This window comes from Delphinus delphis, chromosome 18, assembly GCF_949987515.2.
Source record: "Delphinus delphis chromosome 18, mDelDel1.2, whole genome shotgun sequence".
Classification (NCBI taxonomy): Eukaryota; Metazoa; Chordata; class Mammalia; order Artiodactyla; family Delphinidae; genus Delphinus; species Delphinus delphis.
Genome location: NC_082700.1, coordinates 3,981,050 through 4,004,713, shown reverse-complemented (window position 1 = coordinate 4,004,713; position 23,664 = coordinate 3,981,050). Strand labels below are relative to the sequence as shown.

At 47.0% G+C, this 23,664-nt stretch overlaps 1 protein-coding gene across 1 annotated transcript in view; it reads right to left on the bottom strand.

The window, feature by feature from the left end:
• The window catches only part of LOC132413675 (phospholipid-transporting ATPase IB), a 518,461-nt gene that overhangs the window by 16,626 nt on the left and 478,171 nt on the right, over positions 1 to 23,664 (bottom strand). The window contains exon 36 of the mRNA XM_059995779.1: positions 50 to 141. Within this exon, the coding sequence (XP_059851762.1) occupies positions 50 to 141 (92 nt within the window). The remainder of the gene's footprint in view (positions 1 to 49; positions 142 to 23,664) is intronic.

The window sequence follows — 23,664 nt, the reverse complement described above, 5'->3', positions numbered from 1 at the left end:
GGTGTAGAGCCTGGCAGTGGTCCGCACCACGTGCCGGCGGGCTACTCACGTGGCACTGACTGCTGGAGGGAACTGCCCCGGAAGTGGGTGGGCGGCGTCTTCCTGCCCAGCCTCTTGAGCAGCCGGTCTCGCTCGTTGGTCCTGGGGGCACATCACACACGGTCAGTCTCCGGCCACGCGGACACCTCTCGAAGGTGCTCAGAGAAAGAATGGCTTCAGGTCGTAACACGAAACAGACCGGGAAAAGGCTGCCCCACGTCAAGGAGAACGTCCCGTTTCGCCAACTGCCCCTCTATTTACAGCAGATGCTGCCTGGACGCCTCGAGAGCGGCTCCCTCCTCTGAAAACCCGCTCTGCGCGCACCCCGTCCCTACACGACCCTCGGAGCCCCGCCTGCCTCCTGACGGAAGGGGACCAGGGCCCCTGCCTCCGGGGCAAGGAGTGAGCTGTTGCTCCCGTGAACGGAAAGCTTCCATTCCACCTGCCCCCCAGGCCTGGAGCCTCGCCTGGGTGCCCCAGGACCCGGCCAGAGACAGTTGCCTCTGCAGAACCTGATGCTTATTTTGAACCACAATGATAACCAAGGTCAGTTTTCTTTGAAAACACAAGGTTAGGCGTGCTTCCTGCCTCTCCTGAAATGGTCCCTCCTCCAAGGCTGCCGCTGCTCTGGGGCAACACGGAGGTTCTCCCTAGAGTACAGTTGGGCTTTACTACCAACCAAAGGTGGGTGGTTGGGAAATGCTCGAGAGTGGCCCCGATTTCCTGCTGCCGGGGTGTTACCGGGCTTGCCCCCAACAGACTGCGGTGTACAGCGTTGGCCGGCACGCTCTGTAACGGCTGAACTGTACCCCTCCAGACTGCACCTGCAGGAGCCCTACCCATCCAGGGTCTCAGGATGGGGCTGCATTACGAGAGGAGGCCTTTAAAGGTCACATGAGGTCATCGGGGTGGCCCTAATCCAAGCTAACTGGGGTCCTTATGAGGAGAGGGAATTAAGACACACACACTGAGGGACGGCCATGTGAGAACACAGGGAGAAGATGGCCTTCACCTGCAAGCAGAGGAGGGAGGTCTCGGAAGGAACCAGCCCTGGAACACCTTTGCTCTGGGACTTCTGACCTCCAGAACCGTGGGAAAATACACCTCTGTTGTTTCAACCACCTGCTGTGCAGCACTTTGCCACGGCAACGCGTACATCCCCAGTCTGCTGTCTGGGAACTTGAGGGTGCGGAAGTTGGAAGAACTGCAGTTGCTTGTGGTCCAAAACCCCTCCCCCCAGCCCATCCAGGCCTGAGCCCAGGGTCCACTTCATGCTCCCCCAAGGGCCTTTGCAGGGGGAGCAGGGCCCGGCTACTCTCAACAGTCCTATGAGCTGAAGTTCACTGTGCTCTTGGGTTTCTGCAAGAGAGCAGTTTCTGATCATCTTGGCTGAAAGAACAAGGTTTAATTCATCACCAGCTCAGGGCAAGCCCCAGCCTACCCCCATTGGGAAGATGTCTGATGGCTGATGAGAACACACACTTTTTCTGTCCCCTCACACTGCCTCTCCCTTCCCTCTCATCTTTCCTTCCAGGGGCCACCTTAACCGCCCTGGGCCACGGGGATGAGCAGATGCGCGGTCCTCGTGTGGCCGCCTGACGTCCGCAGCGCCCGTGCTGGCTGCTCTCAGCTGTGTGACCTCCCTGTATGACCCGCACTGGCCACGGTTCCTGCACAGAAGGCACTGCCAGGCAGCTCCGAGCCCAGCTGAGAAGGGCTCCCTGAGGCCCTCCCCGCTGGGACCCTGGAACTGAGGGACAGACTGGGCACTCCACCCCGCCTCTCCTGGACCCTCTGACGTTTCAGGTCCAGAAGGTCCTCCTAGCGCTGGGTCTCGTGAGAACCTCACAGAGCCACGGATGGGAAGGGCTCTCTGAAATCATGCATCCTGGTCTCTAGTTGGGCGGCTGAGGAAACAGCCAAAGACAAAAGGGCACAGGGCACTGTGTTGGGCAGACGTCTCTAATTTCCACGTGGGACGGCGTATGCTTTTCTCTCTCTTTTTTATAATGAAATATTCAAACACAGAAACTAGCGCAGAGAACATCCACCAACCCGCTCAGCTTTAGCCAACGACAGCACCACCCTTTGACCCTGCTGTGTCCTGCAGCCCTTCCTCCCATGTGGGGAGGGGGACATGGGGCCAAGGAGACATGTCCACCAAGAGCCCACACTTGCCCCCAGCCCAAGTACGTGAGACCTTAGAAGTCCCTGCCCAGTAACGCCCAAGCTGGCATCCAAGGCCAACCTGACCCCCTCGCTAGCTCCGTCTCCCTAGAAGTAGACCACACAGCCAGGGTCCATGCTCTGAGGCCTGGGGGGTGGCCAGAGGGTGGTTGTAGTGCGGGACGTGTGGACTGGGCTGTCCACACGCGAGTGCAGGTCCCCTGCCGGCACAGGACAGAGCTGGGGTGGGGGTGGGGTACACAGGGCAGCTACCTTTTCCCTGTGTTAATCACCGTCTCCAGAGAATCTGGGCATCACAAGGCACTGTGGTCTTCACCCACGTGCCTTAATCAAGGTACATGGCTATTACAACTTGCACACACTCAGACACAGCCTCCACTTGTACTCCTGTACCATGTCCTGCTAATGTTGGAAAAGTTGAAGCTAGAAAGGGGTATAACATTTACCATTTATAGCATTCTATTATCTATAGATGGTTTGAAAGCCATCTACTCACAAAGACATAAGAAAAAGTGAAGAAACACAATCAGCTATTTACTTTGGTTAATTCTGGTTAATGAGAAGAAAAAAGTACAGATTAGCTAGCACAGGGAAATGAGATTTGGGTTTATAAACAAGAGAACTCTTGACAAAATACTACAAACCGAATTCATTATAATGAAAGGATTACACAACCTTATGGGATTATGGGATTTATCCCAGTAACGCAAGGGTGATTCAACATACAAAAAGCAATTAATATAATACACCACACTAACAGAATGAAGGAAGAATATCAATGATCATCTAACTTAACGCAGAAAGATCATCTGACAAAATCCAACACCCTTTCATAATAAAAATACTCAGCAAACTAAGACGGGAAGGGAAGTTCCTCCACTTAACAGCATTTATGAAAAACCCACAACTGACAACATACTCAATGGTGAACGACTGAAAACTCTATGATCAAGACAAGGATGCCTGCTTTTACCACTTCTACTCAAGGAATTTACTAGAAGTGCTAACTAAAGCAATTAGGCAAGATTCCAACAGTTTTTTTTTTTTTGCAGAAACAAATATTTATCCTATAATTCATAGGGAATTACAAGGGGCCCCAGATAGCCAAAACAATCCTGGAAAAGGAACACCACAGCCAAAACAATCCTGGAAAAGGAATACTAACTTATTTCAAGAGTTAATATAAAACTACAGTAATGAAAATAGTGTGGTACTGGCATCAGGATACACATATAAATCACTGTAATGTAGTTAAGAGTCATATGTCTATGGTCAGCTGACTTTTGGCTAGGGTACCCAGACCATTCATAAGGAGAGGAAAGTCTGTTCAGCATATGGGTCTGGAGTAACTGGATTTCCACACTCAAAAGAATGAGGTTGACCCCTTACCTGCAATCACATACAAAAAGTAGCTCAAAATGGATCAAAGACCCCAAATATAAGAGCTAAATGTTTACGACCTTGAATTTGGCGATGTTTCTTAGATATGACACTCAAAGCCTAGGCAACAAAAGGAAAAAATAGATAAATCGGACTTCATCAAAAACCTTTGTGAATCAAGACATTATCAAGAAAGTGAACAAACAACCTAATCAAAAAATGGGCAGTAAAGCAATTATACTCCAATAAAGATGTTAAAAGAAAAACGGGCAGAACACCTAAACAGACATTTCTCCAAAGAAGACAGATGTCCAAAAAGCACATGAAAAGATGCTCAACATCACTAATTATTAGGGAAATACAAATCAAAACCACAATGAGATTTCACCTCACACTGGTCAGAATGGCCCTCATCAAAATATCTAGAAACAATACATGCTGGAGAGGGTGTGGAGAAAAGGGAACCCTCCTATACTGCCAGTAGGAATGTAAATTTGTACAACCATTATGGAGGGCAGTATGGAGGTTCCTTAAAAAACTAAATATAGAACTACCACTTGATCTAGCAATCCCACTCCTGGGCATATATCTGAAGAAAACCATAATTCGAAAAGATACATACACACCAGTGTTCACTGCAGCAATGTTTACAGTAGCCAAGTCATGGAAGCAACCTAAGTGTCCATCGACAGAGGAAGGGATTATGATTGGTACATATACACAGTGGAATATACACAGCCATAAAAGAGGAACGAAATAATGCCATTTGCAGCAACACGGATGGACCTGGAGATTACCATGCTAAGTGAAGTAAGTCAGAGAAAGACAAATATCTCATGCTATCACTTATATGTGGAATCTAATAAAAATGATACAAATGAACTTATTTACAAAACAGAAACAGACAGATCTCAAAATCAAACTTATGGTTACCAAGGGGAAACATGGGGGGAGGTGATAGGAGCTGGGGATTGACATATACACACTACTATATATAAAACAGGTAACTAACAAGGACTTATTGGTATGGCACAGGGAACTCTACTCGATATTCTGTAATAACCTATATGGGAAAAGAATCTGAAAACGAATGGATATGTATATATGTACAACTGATTCACTTTGCTGTACACCTGTAACTAACAACGCTGTAAATCAACTACACTCCAATAAGAATTTTTTAAAAAGGGAAAAGACAACCATAAAATGAAAGTATTTACAAACCATATAGCTGGTAAGGGTCTAGAGTCCAGAACATATCAATAATCCCAACAACTCAACAGCATAAAGACGGACAAACCAAATCAAAAACAGGCAATTTTGGATTTGGATACGTTATCCGAAGAAGAAACACAACGGCCCACAAGCACATGAAAAGATGCTCAACATCATTAGTCATTAGGGAAATGCGGGTCAAAACCACAAAGAAATAGCACTTAACATCTACTAGGATGGCTATAAGTGAAACAAGAACAGATAATAACAGGTACTGGAGAGGATGTAGAGAAACTGGAACCCTAGCACATTACTGGTGGGTCTGTAAAATGGTGCAGCCATTGTTCTTCACTAACTTCAACATGGAATTACTGTCTCACCTAGCAATTCCACTCCTAGGTCACATTAGCCAAAAGAGCTGAAAATGGACTCAGACACTTGTACACCAATATCGAGAGCAGCATTATTCACAAAAGCCAAAAGATGAAAACAATCCAGACATCAACTGCTGAATGGATAAAGTGTGGTCTGTCCATACGATGGAAAATTATTCAGCCACAAAAAGGAACACAGTATGACACATGCACAACACGGAAAAACCTTGAGAACCTCACGGTGAGTGAAAGAAGCCAACGCCGTAGGCTGCGTCTTGCACGGTTCCATTCATATGAAATGTCTGGAACAGGCAAATCACAGAGAACGAGCATCGGTTCCCGGGGAGCGCAGGGCATCCGGGGGGTGCTCAAAGCATCCGAGGTTTCCTTTCGGGGAGACGAAAATGTTCTGGAACTAGACAGGGGTGACGATCGCACATCATCATGAAGGTACTAAACGCCACTGAACTGTACTCTTTAAAACGGTAAATCTTATACATAGGATGGATAAACAACAAGGTCCTACTCGAGCACAGGGAACTACATTCAGTATCCTGTGATAAACCATGATGGAAAAGACTGAAAAAGAATGTATATATATGTGTAACTGAATCACTTTGCCGTTCAGCAGAGTTTAACACAACATTGTACATCAGCTATACTTCAATAAAATTTAAAAAAAATAAAAACCAGGAGAAGGAATGGGTCCTGAATTGGAGGTAAATTCCTTCCCATCACCTGAATGGTTGGTAACGATGTCATCTTCATGGTTTATTTCTCCGATGGTGGGGGTGGAGTTCAGTGCTTGCTTTGACCTTTTTCCATCCCAGCTTAGGCATGGGTGCTGCCTGAGATCTGTCCCCCCATATGGAAGGTGCAGGTAAACACCAGTGATAGTGGTGAAAGCCCATCTCACACAGCCCCTTAAGGCAGGCTCTGCTGAGAAGCCAGCGCCTCTCCAGGGAGGTGGTTGGTGCACTCCTGTCTCAAAGAACAAGCAGCGTCAGGAAGGAGCAGAGAGCTGGCAAGCGTTACTCGCGAGAATAATAAACTTTTACGTCCGCGTTTCTGTCAGGAGGCTGTTCCTGCTAAAATCACACACGCGTAACTGGCACAGAGCAGAACGTGGAGAATAGAGCAAATAATTACAAATCTGTTTTTTGGTCTTGTCAGTAGTTACAGCTGGTAGGAATCACAGCTGACACCACAAAGCAGCCAAAAACAAATAGGTATTTTTAGAAACTTACTGTTAAATGATGGCTGGATGGTCTTCAAAACATAAATCTGACAGGTTCCTCAAGATAAAAGCGAATCAAAGTCCCCGTTCCTTCAGGTAGGGCCAGACACCTACCAGGCTATCAGACTGCTGAAATTCTAACCCACTTTTTTCTTTAATTATTTATTTAATTTTATTTTTGGCTGCGTTGAGTCTTCATTGCTGCGTGTGGGCTTTCTCTAGTTGCGGGGAGCGGGGGCTACTCTTCGTTGCGGTGCACGGGCTTCTCATTGCGGTGGCTTCTCGTTGCAGAGCACGGGCTCTAGGCGCGTGGGCTTCAGTAGTTGTGGCACGTGGGCTCAGTAGTGGCTCTCGGGCTCTAGAGCACAGGCTCAGTAGTTGTGGCGCACGGGCTTAGTTGCTCCGTGGTATGTGGGGTCTTCCTGGACCACGGCTTGAACCCGTGTCCCCTGCATTGGCAGGTGGATTCTCAACCACTGTGCCACCAGGGAAGCCCCTCTAACCCACTTTTAAAGATCCCTAGGGAATGAGACTTCATAGCCTCTGTTGGTAACTTATGTTACTCATTATAATCTGAGCATTAGGAAATGAGAAACTTTGGGCTCAATCATATTCCAGACCTGCCCAGGCCTCTGTAGGAGGAGAAAAAAAAAAACAAACCCTCACCTTAGTTATGTAATGAGGGAAAATAGCAAGAATAAAACAAATCAGAATAGGTTTTCCAGCCTAAGATTCCAATAAGATAGGTGTTCTACCCTGAAGGTAGGAGCCCTTCATAAATTCTATTCTATTAAATGGTAGTAAATTATTCTCCCCCTGAGTTACCTCTGAGGTATTGGGGGGGGCATACAGGAGATGCCACCCTGGGCCCCTGAACCTTCAGGAACCGCAGAGAGCAGGCGGGGAGGGGTCCCTGTGAGCGGAGATTCCCGGAAACACCAACACAGCTGTGCGTGTCCCTCTGGAGGACTCGTCCTCAGACAGGGACCAGGTCTTACGCCTTCTCTGCGTTTTCACAGTGTCCGCCTGGCTGCGAACAGGGCACACGGTTACACGCACAAAACCGCACTTGTGCTCTGCACGGCTGGTTTGGACCGTGACTCACTATCTTATTCCTGTGTGACTCCATCAGTGGATCCTGCACCGCGTGTCTGTGTCTGTCCACACTGCCCAGCACTGAGCTCAGGACAGCAGTTTCCCAACAGTAGCTGAGAAAATTCCCCTTTACCAGAGAAATGCTTCTTTAAAAATGACAGAACAGGGCTTCCCTGGTGGCACAGTGGTTGAGAGTCCGCCTGCCAATGCAGGGGACACGGGTTCGTGCCCCGGTCCGGGAAGATCCCACGTGCCGCGGAGCGGCTGGGCCCGTGAGCCATGGCCGCTGAGCCTGCGTGTCCGGAGCCTGTGCTCCGCAACGGGAGAGGCCACAGCAGTGAGAGGCCCGCGTACCACAAAAAAAAAAAAAAAAAAAAGACAGAACAGGGACATCATCCTCATTCTCTTCGAGAGGAGGGAAGCCCCCTCCAAATTCTGGACAACACTGTGAGCAAGAATTAAAACAGCTCCGTGGCCTTTACAGAGACAAGACGTTGTATTTAGTTAAGAAAAGAATTCAGATTGCATAGAACAGTTGGAGGACAGTCTGGCTGAGGACAGGACAGCATTCAAGGTTAGCTAATTTAATACAAATCTCACTCCCAAAGTAAAAAGGTAGATTCCTGTAGTCCTTCCTGGCCTCAAGTCTCCTCTGACTATCAAAACTGGGAACTGGAGGGAAGAAAGCCCTGTCTTAGCACAGTGATTTTCTTCTCTTCTAGACAAGGCTTTGGAAAGTGGGGTAAGGGGACCATTCTGGGCGTTGGAAGAAATCTCATTCTCGTACAGTGTGGACTGGGTGATTTCCTGCCAAAAAGAAGACCAAGGAGTGGTAGTACCAAACTAGGCAGTGACTCTGACAGGGGAAGCAGCAGATCTGCAGCCTCAGAAATAGGTGGGATCTGTCTGTTGACAACCATCCCTGGCTCAGAACAGAGGTGGTGTGTGTGAGGTAACTGCGCTGATTGATGGGACTGCCCAGGAGGACTTTAACAAAAAGAGGCAGGGGACACTGAAAAGATCCAAAAGCAAAGATAGGTACACGTAATCCTTTTCCGCCGTGCCTGCTAGTGATGTGGTAATGTAAGTAAACCAGTGAGCAGTGAGGTTAGGAGGAAAGTCCAAAAAAAATAGAAGGTAGTAGCCACCAACTACACTGTCCTTTCACCTGAAACAGCAACTTAGGTAAAACTGGCAAAATGGCTTCTCCTGAAAATTAGAACTGCATTACTATAATCTATATACTTTTAAAAGGTTAAAAAAAAAAACTTAAAAAAAAATTCCTGTCCGGAGAGACTTCTGCTTCCAAGATGGAGTTGATGTATTTTCTCTCTTCCTCCTGTTAAGTACAACTGACAACCCTGGACTCTACATGTAAAACAAACATAAAGGTGAAGATGGAGAACTGGAAAGGTGGAGATAGGAAGGAAGACCAGCTATGAACCTTGGAGCATGAGAAACCCGAGTTTTCTTTTGGCTCGTAGATTCCAGACTTGGAGCAGAAATGCCTGGCAACCCAGAAATGCCCGGAGGCACAGCCAAAAAAGCCCAGGAAGAAAGCCCTCTTCTCTTCAGCCAAAGGAGCAGGAAAGCGGCGGCCTCGTAAGACAAAAAAACTTTCAGACCATGATCACTCTACTCCAGCCAAACACCCCAGAAAAAAACTGTGGCTCCACTCCGGTCCAGCCAGCAGAGACCAAGTGGGGAGCCCAGATGTCCACCCTCACAAGGCTGCTACATGGTGCTCCAGAGCCCCTACTGAGGTGGTGACAGGGAGGCCAAATAGGAACCTGGGACTTTCATCCCTGCCAGCTGATAATGAGGCCTCTGGTACCCTGTGGCGTCAGCAGAGATGTCAGGAGATGCATGGGGAGAATGGACTTCTGTCCTTCCTCTCCTCACTGGAGCAGTATCAGAAGAGGCCTAAGGGAGAATCAGGACTTTCAGCCTTCCTCAGTAGTGACAAGGCCACACCCATACCTCTGACCCCTCCCCACCCCCTGCAGTGTCAGTGGAGACCACGTGAAGAGCAGGAATTCTCACCCCCTCTCTGCAGGCATCAGCACAGACCGAGTAGGGGATCTGGATGACCTCTACCTAGCAGGAGAGAGCCTGCCGTAAAATCCAGGGTCACATAACATAACACCCAAATGTCCAGGTTCTTTGTGAAAGCTGTTATACCAAGAACCAAGAAGACCTAAAACTGAATGTAAAGAAAGATCAGTAGACGCCAATGTCAAGATAACAGATATGGTGGAATAATCTGGCCAAGACTTTAAAAACAGCCACGATAAAAATGCTTCCATGAGCAATTACGAACATGCTGAAAGCAAATGGAAAAAAAGAGGAAAGGCTCAGGAAAGAAACAGAAGGTATAAGAAGAACCAGTTGTAAACTTTGGAACTCAAAAATACAATAACGGAAATTGAAAGCTTAGTGGATGGGCTATCTTGATGGCAGGGTAGAGGGGACAAAGGAATAATCAGTAAACTGGAAGACAGAACAGTAGCAATGATCCAATCTGAGTAACAGAAAAAACAGCCTGAAGGAAAAATGAGCAGAGTCTCAGGGACCTGTGGGAATATAACAGGCAATATAACATTCACATCTTCAGAGTCCCAGAGGAGAGGAGAAAGAAGATGGGGCTGGAAAAGCACTCCAAGTACTAAAGGGTGAAAACTTCCCAAATTTGGTGAGAGAGCTAATCCTACAGATTCAAGAAGCCACATGAATCCTAACTAGGATAAATCCAGGCCAAGACAGCTTGTAATTAAACGTCCGAAAACTAAAGACAAAGAAAAGGTCTTAAAAGCAGCCGAAGAGAAATGACCCTTTACCTATAGTGGAAAACCAGTTTGAACGACAATGGATTTCTCATCAGAAATCACCGAGGCCAGAAGTGGCATAATATTTGTCAAGGGCTGAAGGAAAACCGTCAACTCAGTGAAAAATATCTCTCAGGAATGAAGAAGACAGCAAGACACTCTCAGATGGAAAGAACAGAGAGAGTCTGTCACCATCAAAACCACCCCATAGGGCTTCCCTACAGGGAAGGTGGCGCAGTGGTTGAGAATCTGCCTGCCGATGCAGGGGACACGGGTTCGAGCCCTGGTCTGGGAAGATCCCACATGCCGCAGAGCAACTAGGCCCGTGAGCCACAACTACTGAGCCTGCGCGTCTGGAGCCTGTGCCTCGCAACAAGAGAGGCCACGATAGTGAAAGGCCCACGCACCGCGATGAAGAGTGGCCCCCGCTTGCCGCAACCAGAGAAAACCCTCACACAAAACGAAGACCCAACACAGCCAAAAATAAATAAATAAATAATCCTTAAAAAAAAAAAAAAACACCCTGTAAGAATTTCTAAAGGAAGTTCTAAAAACAAAAAGGGAATAATAAAAGAAGGAGTTTTTGGAACATCAGGAAAGAAGAAAGAACATGGTAAGTGAAACTATGGGTAAATACAATGGGCTTTCCCTTTCCTCTTGAATTCTCCAAATTAAGTCTGACTAGTTAAAGCAAAAATTACATACTGTCTGATGTGGGTCTAAATATGTGTAGAGAAAATATTTAAGAAAATTATAAATGTGGATGGGTTAAGAGCTATAACAGGAGGTAAGGTTTCTGTATTTCATTCAAATTGGTAATATGACAGCACCAGTACACTGTGATTAGTTATGTATATATAATATAACGCCTAGAACAACCAGTAAAAAAGCTATGTTATGAGACACACTAAAAAACACAACAGATAAGTAAAAACAGAATCCTAAAAACTGTGCACATAACACACGAAAAGGAAGAAAAAAGAAAACAGAGAAATGAAAAACAGAACAGAAAACAAAAGATAAAATGGTCAACTAAGCCCCAACATATTAATAATACATTAAATATAAATGCTTTACATATACCAATTAAAAGACACAGCCTGACAGAGTGGATCACAAAACGTGACCCAGCAATGTGATATGCTGTCTACAAGAAACTCACTTCAAATATATTGCTATAGGAAGACAGAAAATAAAAGGATGGAAAAAGATACATCACATGAACATTAACCAAAGGAAAGCAGGAGTAACTATATTAACATCAGATAAAGTAGACTTCAGAGCAAGGAAAAATTACCAGACAGTGAAAGACATTATGTAATAACAAAAAGGTCAGTCTACCCAGAACACACAGCAATCCTAAATGTCTATGCACCAAGCAACAGAGCTGCAAAATCTGTGAAGCCAAAACTGATAAAACTGAAAGAAATAAAGTCACAATTATAGGTGAATCAGTCAGTATTCCTCTCAACAGTTGATAGTACAGATAAGCAAGGAACAAAAATCACATGATCATATCAGTTGATACAAATTAAAACCACAGTGAGCTGTTATTACACAACTATCACAGTGGTTAACATAAAAAAAAATAGTGACAATACCAGATGCCTGCAAGGATCTGGAAAACTGGATCACTCAGACATTACTGGTGGAGATGTAAAGTGGTCTGACCACTAGTTCCTTAAAAACACCAAACATACCACATCCTTCTGAATATACTAAAACCACTGAATTTACACTTTAAAAGGTGAAGTTTATGTATTTGAATTGTATCTCCAAAAAATAAAAGATAAGCCTGGGCTAACGTGCAGCCCAAGTTGCCAATCCACAGAATTGTGACCTAAATAAATGGTGGTTATTTTTTTTAACGGAAAAAAAAAAACCTAAATATGCAACTACCATAAACCCAGCAATTGCACTCCTGAACATGTATCCCAGAGAAAAGACTTAACGTTCATGCAAAAACTGGTACACACATGCCTATAAGAGCTTTATTCATAATAGCCCCAAACTGGAAACCCAGATATCCTTCAACAGGTGAATGGTTTAACAAAGCTTGGTACACGACATACTACTCGACAACTAAGAGGAAGAAAGTACTGATACACGTAACAAGGCGAATCAACCTCTAGAGAACTATGCTGTGTGAACAGAGGTCACTACCAGAAGGTTACATACTGTATGATTCATTTACGTGACATTCTTGAGACAACATTATAGAACTAGAGAACAGATTAATGACAAAATTATAGAAATAAGAGAACAGATTAACAGTTGCCCAGAGCTAAGCAGAGGATGGACAGTAGATGCGGCTATAAAAAGACGACATGAGAAGCCTTGTGGCGACGGATATGTTCTGTACCCTGACTGCATCCATGTCTGTTTCCTGGTTGTGAAACCGTTCTCCAGTTTTGCAAGATGTTACTATTGGGGGAAACTAAAGAGTACATGGGATTTCTCTGTATTTCTTATAACTGCATGTGAAGTTGCAATTCTCTCCAAATAAAAAGTTTAAATGAAAACAAAAATCCTTCTCAGTTTTATGCATTCGCCTCTGTTTCATGTTTGTCTGCAGTTATCCTTTGTAAAGAAGGATACGTCTCAGAGCGGCGTTAGAGTGGTGGGAGGCCTTCCTCCAGCCCCTGCTGGGACTGCCCCAGAGAGAGGCCGGCCACCTCCGCAGAGCCGTCTGACCTCATTAGCGAGCAGGCAAAGTCGACTTTGAATGACAGCCCCAGCACATATGGAAACCATTCCCGCATCCCAGGACTTGCAGTGAGGTAGGAGGCTCCTCTCGAACGGAGCTGAGCTCCGTGGCCCAGTCGGAGAGCCCATGGAGAGGTCAGGTCAGAGTCATGGGGCTGTTAGGAACAGATAAATTAGCAGGGGCACCTGGCTGACCCAGAGAGGCCTCGGGGAACGGCCGTGCGGGTGGGTTGAGAAGCCCCAGGTGTAATGGAACAAGTCGGGGATGGTCCGGGCTCAGCGCGTTTCCTGATGGGCCATCTGGGGAAAGGACAAGCCCGAACAGGACCACAGCGGTGAAGCGCCACGCTAATCAGGAAGATGCAGCTTTACGAGCAGAAAGTTCTGTTCAAGTTCTGTTTCCACCCATTGGACTGGCCTCTTACCTACTCAAAATCATACGCTAAAGGACCCAGGCTTCCTCTCAAACCCAGCTTCCCACCAGCCCTCCCCTCCCTCCCTCTGCTCCAGCCGCATGGCCTTCTGGCCAATCCTGGAACACACTTTCCTGGGGTGGATAGCTTCCCACCCCAGGGCCTTTGCACTGCTTTCTCTCTGCCTCCCAGGCAGCTCCCTCCCCCAGTTCACTCAGAGCAGCCCCTGCACCAGTCACAGGAGAATCCTCTCCTCTCTCTACACCGTTCCCTGCTTTATCTTCATCCCACTTTTCCCTAAGTTTAGGAATTGAAATCTCAGGACACGTGATCACGAACGGCCGACTGGGCTTGAAGCAACGGCCAGTCAACGTCTCCTTGCTTTGCTTGCCCTCCTCCGGGTACAAGTCTCTCCCCAGCTCCACTTCTGGTTCACTGCTGCCCGACTCGAACTGCTTTTTGCTCAAATAAACTCTTAAATTTTTAAAATATGCTTCAGTTTTCCCTTTTTGTAGGACAGTATGCGAATGTGATGAAGGAGGGAAGACAAGAGAGCTTGGGAGGCTGGAAAGAATGTTTATAAAAAGGCAGCAGTGGGCTTCCCTGGTGGCGCAGTGGTTGAGAGTTCGCCTGCCGATGCAGGGGACGCGGGTTCGTGCCCCGGTCCGGGAAGATCCCACATGCCGCAGAGCGGATGGGCCCGTGAGCCATGGCCGCTGAGCCTGCGCTCCGCAACAGGAGAGGCCAAAACAGTGAGAGGCCCGCGTACCGCCAAAAAAAAAAAAAAAAAGGCAGCAGTGATTCCTGAGGTGTTTGATGGTTACAGGTAACAACTGGAGGATGGACTGATGTAGCGCAGGGTGCTGGAGAGAAGCCCTGGGAAACTGAAGCCGCGTAGCAAGGGTGGATTTTGAACAGTGAAGCCTGTTGGGCTGGAGTCTTAATTTCCCGAGGGAATAGCTGGCGGCTGTGTCACGTAAAATACTGAAAATTAAACGTGCCTTGACAAAGTAGCCAATATATGAAGGTTAAGACGTGGGGATAAGGACTTAACAGTATTTTTTAAATCAGTTAAATTCCTTGAATGTGAACTTGCCCTTAAATGAAAAATACCATTTGCCTATTAAAGCTTCAGAAGATCTGAAGCACGTTTGAAACCACTGGTGTCTCTCCTGACAGTTATTTTGTTTGAAAGTAGCAAACTTTCTAGTAGGCCCACGAAGCTGCAAATTAATTACAGTAGAATAACTGTCCCCTACCATTGCCCCTCTTTTCCTAGCATCCCCTCCAATACGCACAGGGTCTGGGTCTGGGCAATAAACACCTGACCTGACCAATTTCAAATCAGCGTCCAAACAAACAATAATTCAGAGCTGGCCAAGAGGTCCCCCGACTCAGTTCTTGAAGTAATTAAAGAAAGATGAGCTTCTCTACCGGTTAACCTCCTGAACGCTAATTAAAGACAGTAAGGGTTGAGGTGCAGCCTGTCCTCTGTTCTCGGGCATCGCGGGCAGGTGCTCCGGGGAGGGAGGGCTCCCGGGAGGGCAAGGATGCAGTGGACGCAGGGCCACGGCCGCTGCCTCCCTGCTGATCTGTGGGAAGGGCTGTGAACCCTCCCGATACGAACGACCGAGGACGCCCTGCAGTCGAAGCCTCAGGTGTGTGTCTACAGGACTTCAGGCCACGGGCGAGTCACTCCTTGTTCAGCCCAGCCCGTGGAGAGAGCTGGAGGACCTCAAGAAATTGGCTTTTAAAGAACAACACTTGATTCATGGTCTTGAGGGGCCTAAAGCCCGTTCTGGAACCAGGTGGGGCATGGAAAGGAGCCGTCACGACGGGGGGATGCGCTCGTGGTCCTGAGTCCCCCGGACTCCAGCTGGGCCACCACCGGCACGTGGGAGAATCTCCTTGAGTCCTCCTTCACCGTACCCCCGTGGAGGAGGGGACAGTGGCAACAAGTCCTGGGGAGACTCAGGAAGAGCCACGAGCTGCGCCCCCTTTCGGATGACTGTGTTCCACGTGGGACGCAGTGCAGGGCTGCAGCGACTGGGGACGGGGTGAGCGCGGGGTGAGCCCCGATCTGTCCCCAGCCCTGCGCAGGTGCTGGAGCCCAGCATCTCCACGCTCGGGGCACAGGTGGCATCCGAGCCGTGTGACCTGCAGGGACGGGCCGGCCCGCGGGCTGAGGCTGCCGGCCCCGCTCCGGGTCTCGGCTGGGCCCCCCTCACTCACTACCGGGGGACAGGTCTCCACTACCCGGCGGAGCTGTTCTGGAGTTGGAGCTGACACTGCATTTTCCAGAATCCCCTCTGGGTACCTGCAACTTTGTTTCCTGTGGCCAAGCAGCTGGGCTAAATACCTAAAGCCTCTTGAAACACGTGTGCATCACCCAGAAAACACTGAACCCTGTCCTCCTCCGCAGAAGGTGGCTGTAAACAGTGGGCTCAACTCAGCCGCGAGAAGACGGCACGTGTGCAGTCGTGCTCAGCTGAGGCCACGCCTGCAGGGACTAAGATAAAGAATAACCACGTGGCACAGGCAGGAGCTAGTAGGAGGCACAGGGCCTCCTATTTGGGGGTCGGCTGTTGAGCATTAAGGTAAACGGAAAGGGCAACTTCACCTGCAGCTCTCTTGTGCCATTTGAAGGCTGTCCAGATGGGGGCCCAGGCGACAGGAGGCATGACTCCACCTCCACCTGGCGGGTGGCCCAGGTGCGACCAGGCAAAGCCTCAAGGCCACTCTGGGCCTCATCTTTGAAAAGTGTCTTCACGGTGCAGACGGGGTCGAGGCAGCCCCACACACGTGTCGCCGGGCCTTCATTCACTACTTTTAAAGCAGGGTTTTCTGGAAACCAATAAGCACACGGATAGGTGGCACCAAAGGGCACCCCCTGTGAGGCCCTGTCTTCCTCCAGCTAGGAGAGGTGCTAAGCCTAGCCGGGATTTCTGGCAAACCATAGCTTTCAAAATAAGATGATTGGGCTTCCCTGGTGGCACAGTGGTTGAAAGTCCGCCTGCCGATGCAGGGGACGCGGGTTCGTGCCCCGGTCCGGGAAGATCCCACATGCCGCGGAGCGGCTGGGCCCGTGAGCCATGGCCACTGGGCCTGCGCATCCGGAGCCTGTGCTCCGCAACGGGAGAGGCCACAACAGTGAGAGGCCCACGTACCGCAAAAAAAAAAAAAAAAAAAAAAAAGATGACTGTCTCCATCATCGCTGACTCACGCTTTCCATTTTGAAGAAGAGCTCTCACTGAAAAGATTCACCTGGATCCCACAAGGTGCGGCTGTCCTGACAGGTCTGGCTGGATTACCGTAGTCTCGGTACCCAGCAGTCTGTGGGAAGATTCATGGCAACTGATGTGGGGACAGCATGTGAAAGCTGTGGTGAACACGGGGTGTGGGAGAGGGAAACATGTTTCCCTTTTCTTTCCCAATGGGAAGAAAACCCCTTTGGAGTATGAAGTTTTTAAAGAATGCATTGAAAGTTTGAAATTAATTCTTCATATATTATTACCTGGACTCTCTTTGGGTCATCCATAAAGATTATGAAATAGCAACTAAAAACCATGATCTATCTCCAGGGTTTGATCCCTGTACTTCCTGAGTGAATACACCATACAGGAGAATGCTGACATCTCAGCGTATGTGCATCTCTGCCTCTGGGAAGCGATGCTATTTTTCTAAGATAAGGAATAACACCCCTTGACAGATGAATGGACAAAGATGTGGTTCATATATATACAGTGGAATATTACTCAGCCATACAAAATGAAATGCTATTTGCAGCAACATGGATGGGCCTAGAGATGATCATACTCAGTGAAATAAGTCAGAACGAGAAAGACAAATACGATATATATCACATCACTTATATGTGGAATCTAAAACACGGACACAAATGAACGTATTCACAAAACGGAAGCAGATCCACAGACACAGAAAACAAACTTACGGTTACCAAAGGGGAAGGGCTGGGGGGAGGGATAAATGAGGAGTCTGGGATTAACAGATACACACTACTATACATAAAATAGGTAACCAACAAGGACCTCCTGTAGAGCACAGGGAGCTTTACTCAATACTCTAAATGGGAAAAGAATCTGAAAAAGAATACATACATGTACACGTATAACTGGATCACTTTGTTGTACACCTGAAACTAACACAACATTGTAAATAAACTGTACTCCAGTATAAAATAAAAATTAAAAAAAAGAATAACAGCCTTCAGGGGGTTGTTGAATCCCCTAAAAATCTAATGCAGAACCGACAGGCAGGGGGACGGGGCGCGGCTTCCATCAGATTATCAGAGGCCTGAAGGAGACGTGCCATTGTTAGCCCGACACCCATTTCTTCCCTCCCCCACTGAGAGACACCCCAGCTTCCCACACGGATGGATCCTGCTGGTCCAGGACTAGCCACCGTCCACCACAGAATTTTCCTGAATGTAGGACTGGCTCAGGATGGTCCCATCAAGGAAAAGAGGAGCTTGTTAACTGGTTTTCTGGAAAAAGCTCTCCGTTCCCCATTGGTTGAGAACAAAGTTGCACATGGGGTCACGACAGGGTTCAGGGCAGAGTGAGTATAAAGCGTTGGTGCAAAGTGAAAGTGAGACAGGCTGGGACCTGGGACCCCTGGCTGCCGTGTTTGCACCTGGACACACCTCTCTGAGCAACAAAATACGAAGAAACCATATGGGACTAAAAATAACTGCATGCATGAGCAGTCGGGGCAAATTAAGGACAACAAGATACAAAAAGACCAAAAATCCCAACTGTCAATCCTGAAAAGCCGAGCGCAAAAGCAGGGTGCTGCGCGTGCCCGCTGCACTCAACACCACCAAAGGGGCGGGCAGACCACCTAAGCCACGCCTCCAGCCCGACCCCCTGGACACACCCCTACCTTCTCTCCATATAAGGAACAAGTTCGCCCCTCCCTCGGGGAGTGAGCAAGGGCACCTGTGCTTATTCTTGCTCCCTGCCCCCACGGCTGCAGCAGGGGCCCCCAGTAAAGCCCCGCCTGAATTTCTTGTCTGGCCTCTGATCAATTTCTGTCGATTGGGGAAGGCCAGGAACCCTGGCCGGTATCAAAAGGATGGAAAGAAACCGGGTCCTTGATGACATTCTTGGCTAGGGATCTACCACCCAGGGCTGCCCTGCAGCAGGACGGCACGTGAGGCGAGTCAGGGACTTTGCCCATCCTGACGGGGCCTCTGTTGTCTGCAAGTGAAGCAGCTCTACTGACATTAAGAGCTCTTGTTCCAAAATAGCTAAGAACCACTGGCCCAAGGACAGATTTAAGGAAGCAAGAGTGTCTGCTCAGGAGAGAGCAGGGAGAGTGAATTGAAGGGACAGGGGTGACAGAGAGATGGAACTTGGCCTTTCATTCTTGACCTTGTGATGTACACCTAGTGGTTATTTTTTAAAGCACACTTTCGGACGTAATCTGTAATAGTAATCTGGGTTTTATCACCCTCTCCGTTCCTGTAAGCAGCATATATTATCTCTACTCGCTGAATAGACGCATTAGGTCTTGCCTGAGGGGACCACGTTCCCCACAAGAGCGTGCCATGAACCCCCCAGGGCTGGAGGGCAGTTCACCGTCAGCCCAGAGGGCAGCGCTGTGAGTCTGCACGGGAGGCTGCTTAGTGCTACTCTGCAAGGCCGTTACTAACCTACGATCTTCTTTTCTCCTCAAAAATGGTGTGAGGCCACTATAAGAAAACCTTCGTGTATCGGAAGTTGTTCTAGGGTGGGGTTGAGGGGTGACCTTCAAACACTCTGGGGTGAAATGTGCATGTCCCAGGACAGCCCTGCTTAGGGGAGGAATCCTGGGGACATATAAACTTTGTGTCTGCACGAACACACTGCACAGGCCCGGATGAAGGAAGGTCAGGAGTCTCTGACTCACAGGATCTCAGTCTACAGCTGTTTCTGGTAAGCGAGGCCTTCGATGGCTCCCTGTGGCCGCATCACAGGTCATGTGATTTGGCCCTTACCTACCGATCCAACCTAACTTCTCACCACCGTGCTGGGCTCTCAGCCCTTCGTACTGAACTTTTCACTGTGCCCGGATAACGCGTTACATCTATTGAGTCGTTTCCCTGCAGCCAGAATCCCCTTGCCCCGCTTCACCCCCTGGTAACAAATTTTAGTTTGCACTGCATCTCCTGGCAGTCTCGCCATCGCTGTGTTAAAACACTTCTCCTCTGTATTCCCGTTCTCCGGCTACTCATCTGCCATCATTCCATTACACTTTCTATTTTTCAACTGTCCGGGATGATCTCTGGCAAAATGCAAGGACTCAGTATACGCTCTTGCCTGGATTAGTATCACCATGAAGGCGTCTCCGGGTGAGCAAACACATGAGCAACCCTGTGGGGAAAACTCTCAGAAGCGCTACTTTTATCCAAGCCGAGCCCTGGAGATTAGGAGGAAATCGCACCAAGGTTCCATCAGAGAAACCCCTTTTGATAATGTGATCTTGAATAACAGGACATATGCCCACTCACAGGCCTTTGAAAAATATCAGGATACTACTTGCTCAGCAGATGTTTTGTGCAAAACGTTTGTAAGAGTTTGCACATAAATGGTAATGGTTTATAGAAGAAAAAAAATTAAGGGAGTATTATGTACCTGCACTGCTCACAGACGGTTGACCCAAACTTTTGCGAGAACAAATTATAAACTTCACTGTAAACTCTAGGGTTGGTTTTTCTGCTGTTACTTCATTTTCTTTTGTTGTTCCTATAAATGGTAGAAAATAGATGTTCTGTTGCACAGCAAAGGAAACCATCGACAAAATGAAAAGACAACCTACTGAGTGGGAGAAAATATTTGCAAATGATATGAATGATAAGGAGTGAATATCCAAAATATATAAACAGCACACACAACTCAATATCAAACAACAAAGAACCCAATTACAAAATGGGCAGAAGACCTGAACAGACATTTTTCCAAAGAAGGTATGCAGATGGCCAACAGACACAGGAAAAAATGCTCAACACTGTAATCATCGGGGAAATGCAAATCAAAACCACAGTGAGCTATCACCTCACCCCTGTTAGGATGACAGTCATTCATCAAAAGGACAATAAGTAACAAGTGCTGGTGAGGGTGTGGAGAAAAGGGGACACTCGTGCACTGTCGGTGGGAATGTAACTTGGTGCAGCCACTATGGAGAACAGTATGAAGGTTCCTGAAAAAATTAAAAATAGAACTACCATACGACCCAGCAATCCCACTATTGGGTATATATCCAAAGGAAATGAAAAGACTAATTAGAAAAGATAAATGCACCCCAATGTTCATAGAAGCATTATTTACAATAGCTAAGATATGGAAGCAACCTAAGTACCCACCAACAGATGAGTGGATTAAGAAGATGTGATGTATGTCCACACACACACACACACACACACACACAATGAAATACTACTCAGCCATAAAAAGAATGAAATTGTGTCATTTGAAGCAACATGCATGGACCTAGAGAATATTATGCTTAGTGAAATGAGTCAGAGAAAGACAGATACTGTATGATATCACTTATATGTGGAATCTAAAAAATAATACACATGAATGTATACAGCAAAACAGAAACAGACTCATAGATACAGAAGACAATCTAGTGGCTCCCGGTGGGGAGGGGGGGGAGGGGCAAGATAGGGGTAGGGGATTAAGAGACACAAACTACTATGTATAAAATAAATAAGCAACAAGGATATACTGTACAGCACAGGGAATTATAGCCATTATCTTGTAATAACTTTAAATGGAGGAGAGTCTATAAAAATATTGAATCACTCTGTTGTACACCTGAAACTAATATTATAAATCAACTATACTTCTTCAATAAAAAAATAGAAATCGACGATCTTTTGTTGTTCTTGTAAATGGTAGAGGTAGATGAGAAATGCTGGCTGAGTATACGTGTGTATGTGTGTGTACCTAATATGTATATCAATCTGTTGTTAGGTATGTGAAAGTATTTGCTGCTGACATGAACACGAAAGCAGCACAGAATGTCCAAAGGGATCAACGGCAGGTGCATCTCCAAGCCCACATGCTATGTCTACTGATGTCATAGGCTGGGCACGCTCCAGCAGGGCTATAAACGAACAAAACTCAGAAACCACGAGACCTCTGCAGAGTAGAAGCTGCCGCGTTCAAGAAAGAAACAAAGGCAGGGAACACAGCAGTGGCACAGCTATGAAGTAAAGCGGATGGAATGACGTGGTTTCGTCCTTTGAGAATATTACACAAAAAGGAAAAAGGAGAAAAAGTCGCCTGTACGGATCAAAGAAGAAAGGAGGAAAGGAGGACGTCTGCTGGGCTGAGCAGGCGAATTTCCTCAAGATGCTCAAGACAGTTCTTTATCTGGAATCAGATGGCGCACTTTGCCCGTAGACATTCTTTACAAAACGGCATAGATACAAATCAACTGTTTCTGAGGACGAGAGGGTGTTTTCATTGCCCAACACTGAAGAAGCTGAAGCAAAAAACCTTGAAGGACTGCAGAAACGTGGTCCTCAGCCATTGGCCAGCACGATTTATAGATGCAAGAAGCAGAGGCCAGACAGAGTGAAATGTAGCTGCAGCATTTCCCTGGGTTATCAAATAAGAAGCTCGCTTGGATTTTACTTTAGAAAGTCGCTGGGTCTCAAAAGCTCCAGGACAAAGAATATCTGTGATGTCGGTCAAAGAATGCAGCATGGTGGCCACCGGGCCTGCACAGCCCAGCCAGACATCTCTGCTATCGAGTGCTTTTAGCATCTTTCATCTGCTGCAAGAAAGACTGAAAGATGCTGCCTGGATGGAACAGGCAGAGGGCTTGGTCTCCTGTGTCCTACACGTTTGCGATGGCGAAAAATGTACCTGGACTGGAGCCCAGAGTTGCACATGACAAAAGTGCTTCCAGCAAGTTCCTGTCCTGTGTGCTTTTTAAAAAAGCAAATGCTTTCTGAATAGGTAACACAGAGCCAGGAAGACAAAAGGTCTGGGTGAATGATCAATGCCTTAATGAACAAAACAACTATCATTCGAGAAATACCTTGAATACCTAAAATTCATGACTATTTCTGATGAACTGGCAAAAAGAAATATATAGAATTTGTATTTTTAAAATTTCATTAGTAATGAAAAGTTATATTTGTCAGTAAATTAAACGAGTGCATGTAAAACTCTTGCCTAAATGTTACTTTTTAATTTAAATACCAAAACTTCAAGTTATTCATTTTCTATTACTACATGAGATGTATAAGTAATATTGAAATAATTGTGTTTTACTCTCTCTAAAGCGTATATTCTTATAAACACTTTAAGTTTTTTGCAGAATATGTGCGTCTGGATTTGGTGACTGAATTGAAATACAAGGATAATATATGCTTATAAGGTTACTGTTTACTATTTTTTCAAACCATAGTCTAATTACAGTCCCTATACCTTAAATATTTTAAAAATATTTAACTAAAATAAGCACGTATAAATATTTCCTATAATCCATATTAAATCATTTTTATTTATTTATTATTTTATTTATTTAATTTTGGCTGCGCTGGGTCTTCCTTGCTGCATGCAGGCTTTCTCTAGCTGTGGCGAGTGGGGGCTACTCTCTGTCGCGGTGCGCGGGCTTCTCACTGCGGTGGCTTCTCTTGTTGCAGAGCACGGGCTCTAGGCACGCAGGCTTCAGTAGTTGTGGCACATGGGCTCAGTAGTTGTGGTGCATGGGCTCTAGAGCGCAGGCTCAGTAGTTGTGGCACACGGGCTCAGTTGCTCCGCGGCATGTGGGATCTTCCCGGACCAGGACTTAAACCTGTGTCCCCTGCATTGGCAGGCAGATTCTCAACCACTGCGCCACCAGGGAAGCCTCATATTAAATCTTAATATATCAGAAACCACAAATGTTTCAAGTTAACTTGCTTCCCAAAAGTTCTCACATTAAAGGTTCTTTTTTAAAATTTATTTATTTATATTTCTTTATTTTTGGCCGCGTTGGGTCTTCACTGCTGCATGCGGGCTTCCTCTAGTAGCGGCGAGCGGGGGCTACTCTTCGTTGCAGTGCGTGGGCTTCTCACTGCGGTGGCTTCTCTTGTTGCGAAGCACGGGCTCTAGGCACGCGGGCTTCAGTAGCTGTGGCTTGCGGGCTCTAGAGCGCAGGCTCAGTAGTTGTGGTGCACACGCTTAGTTGCT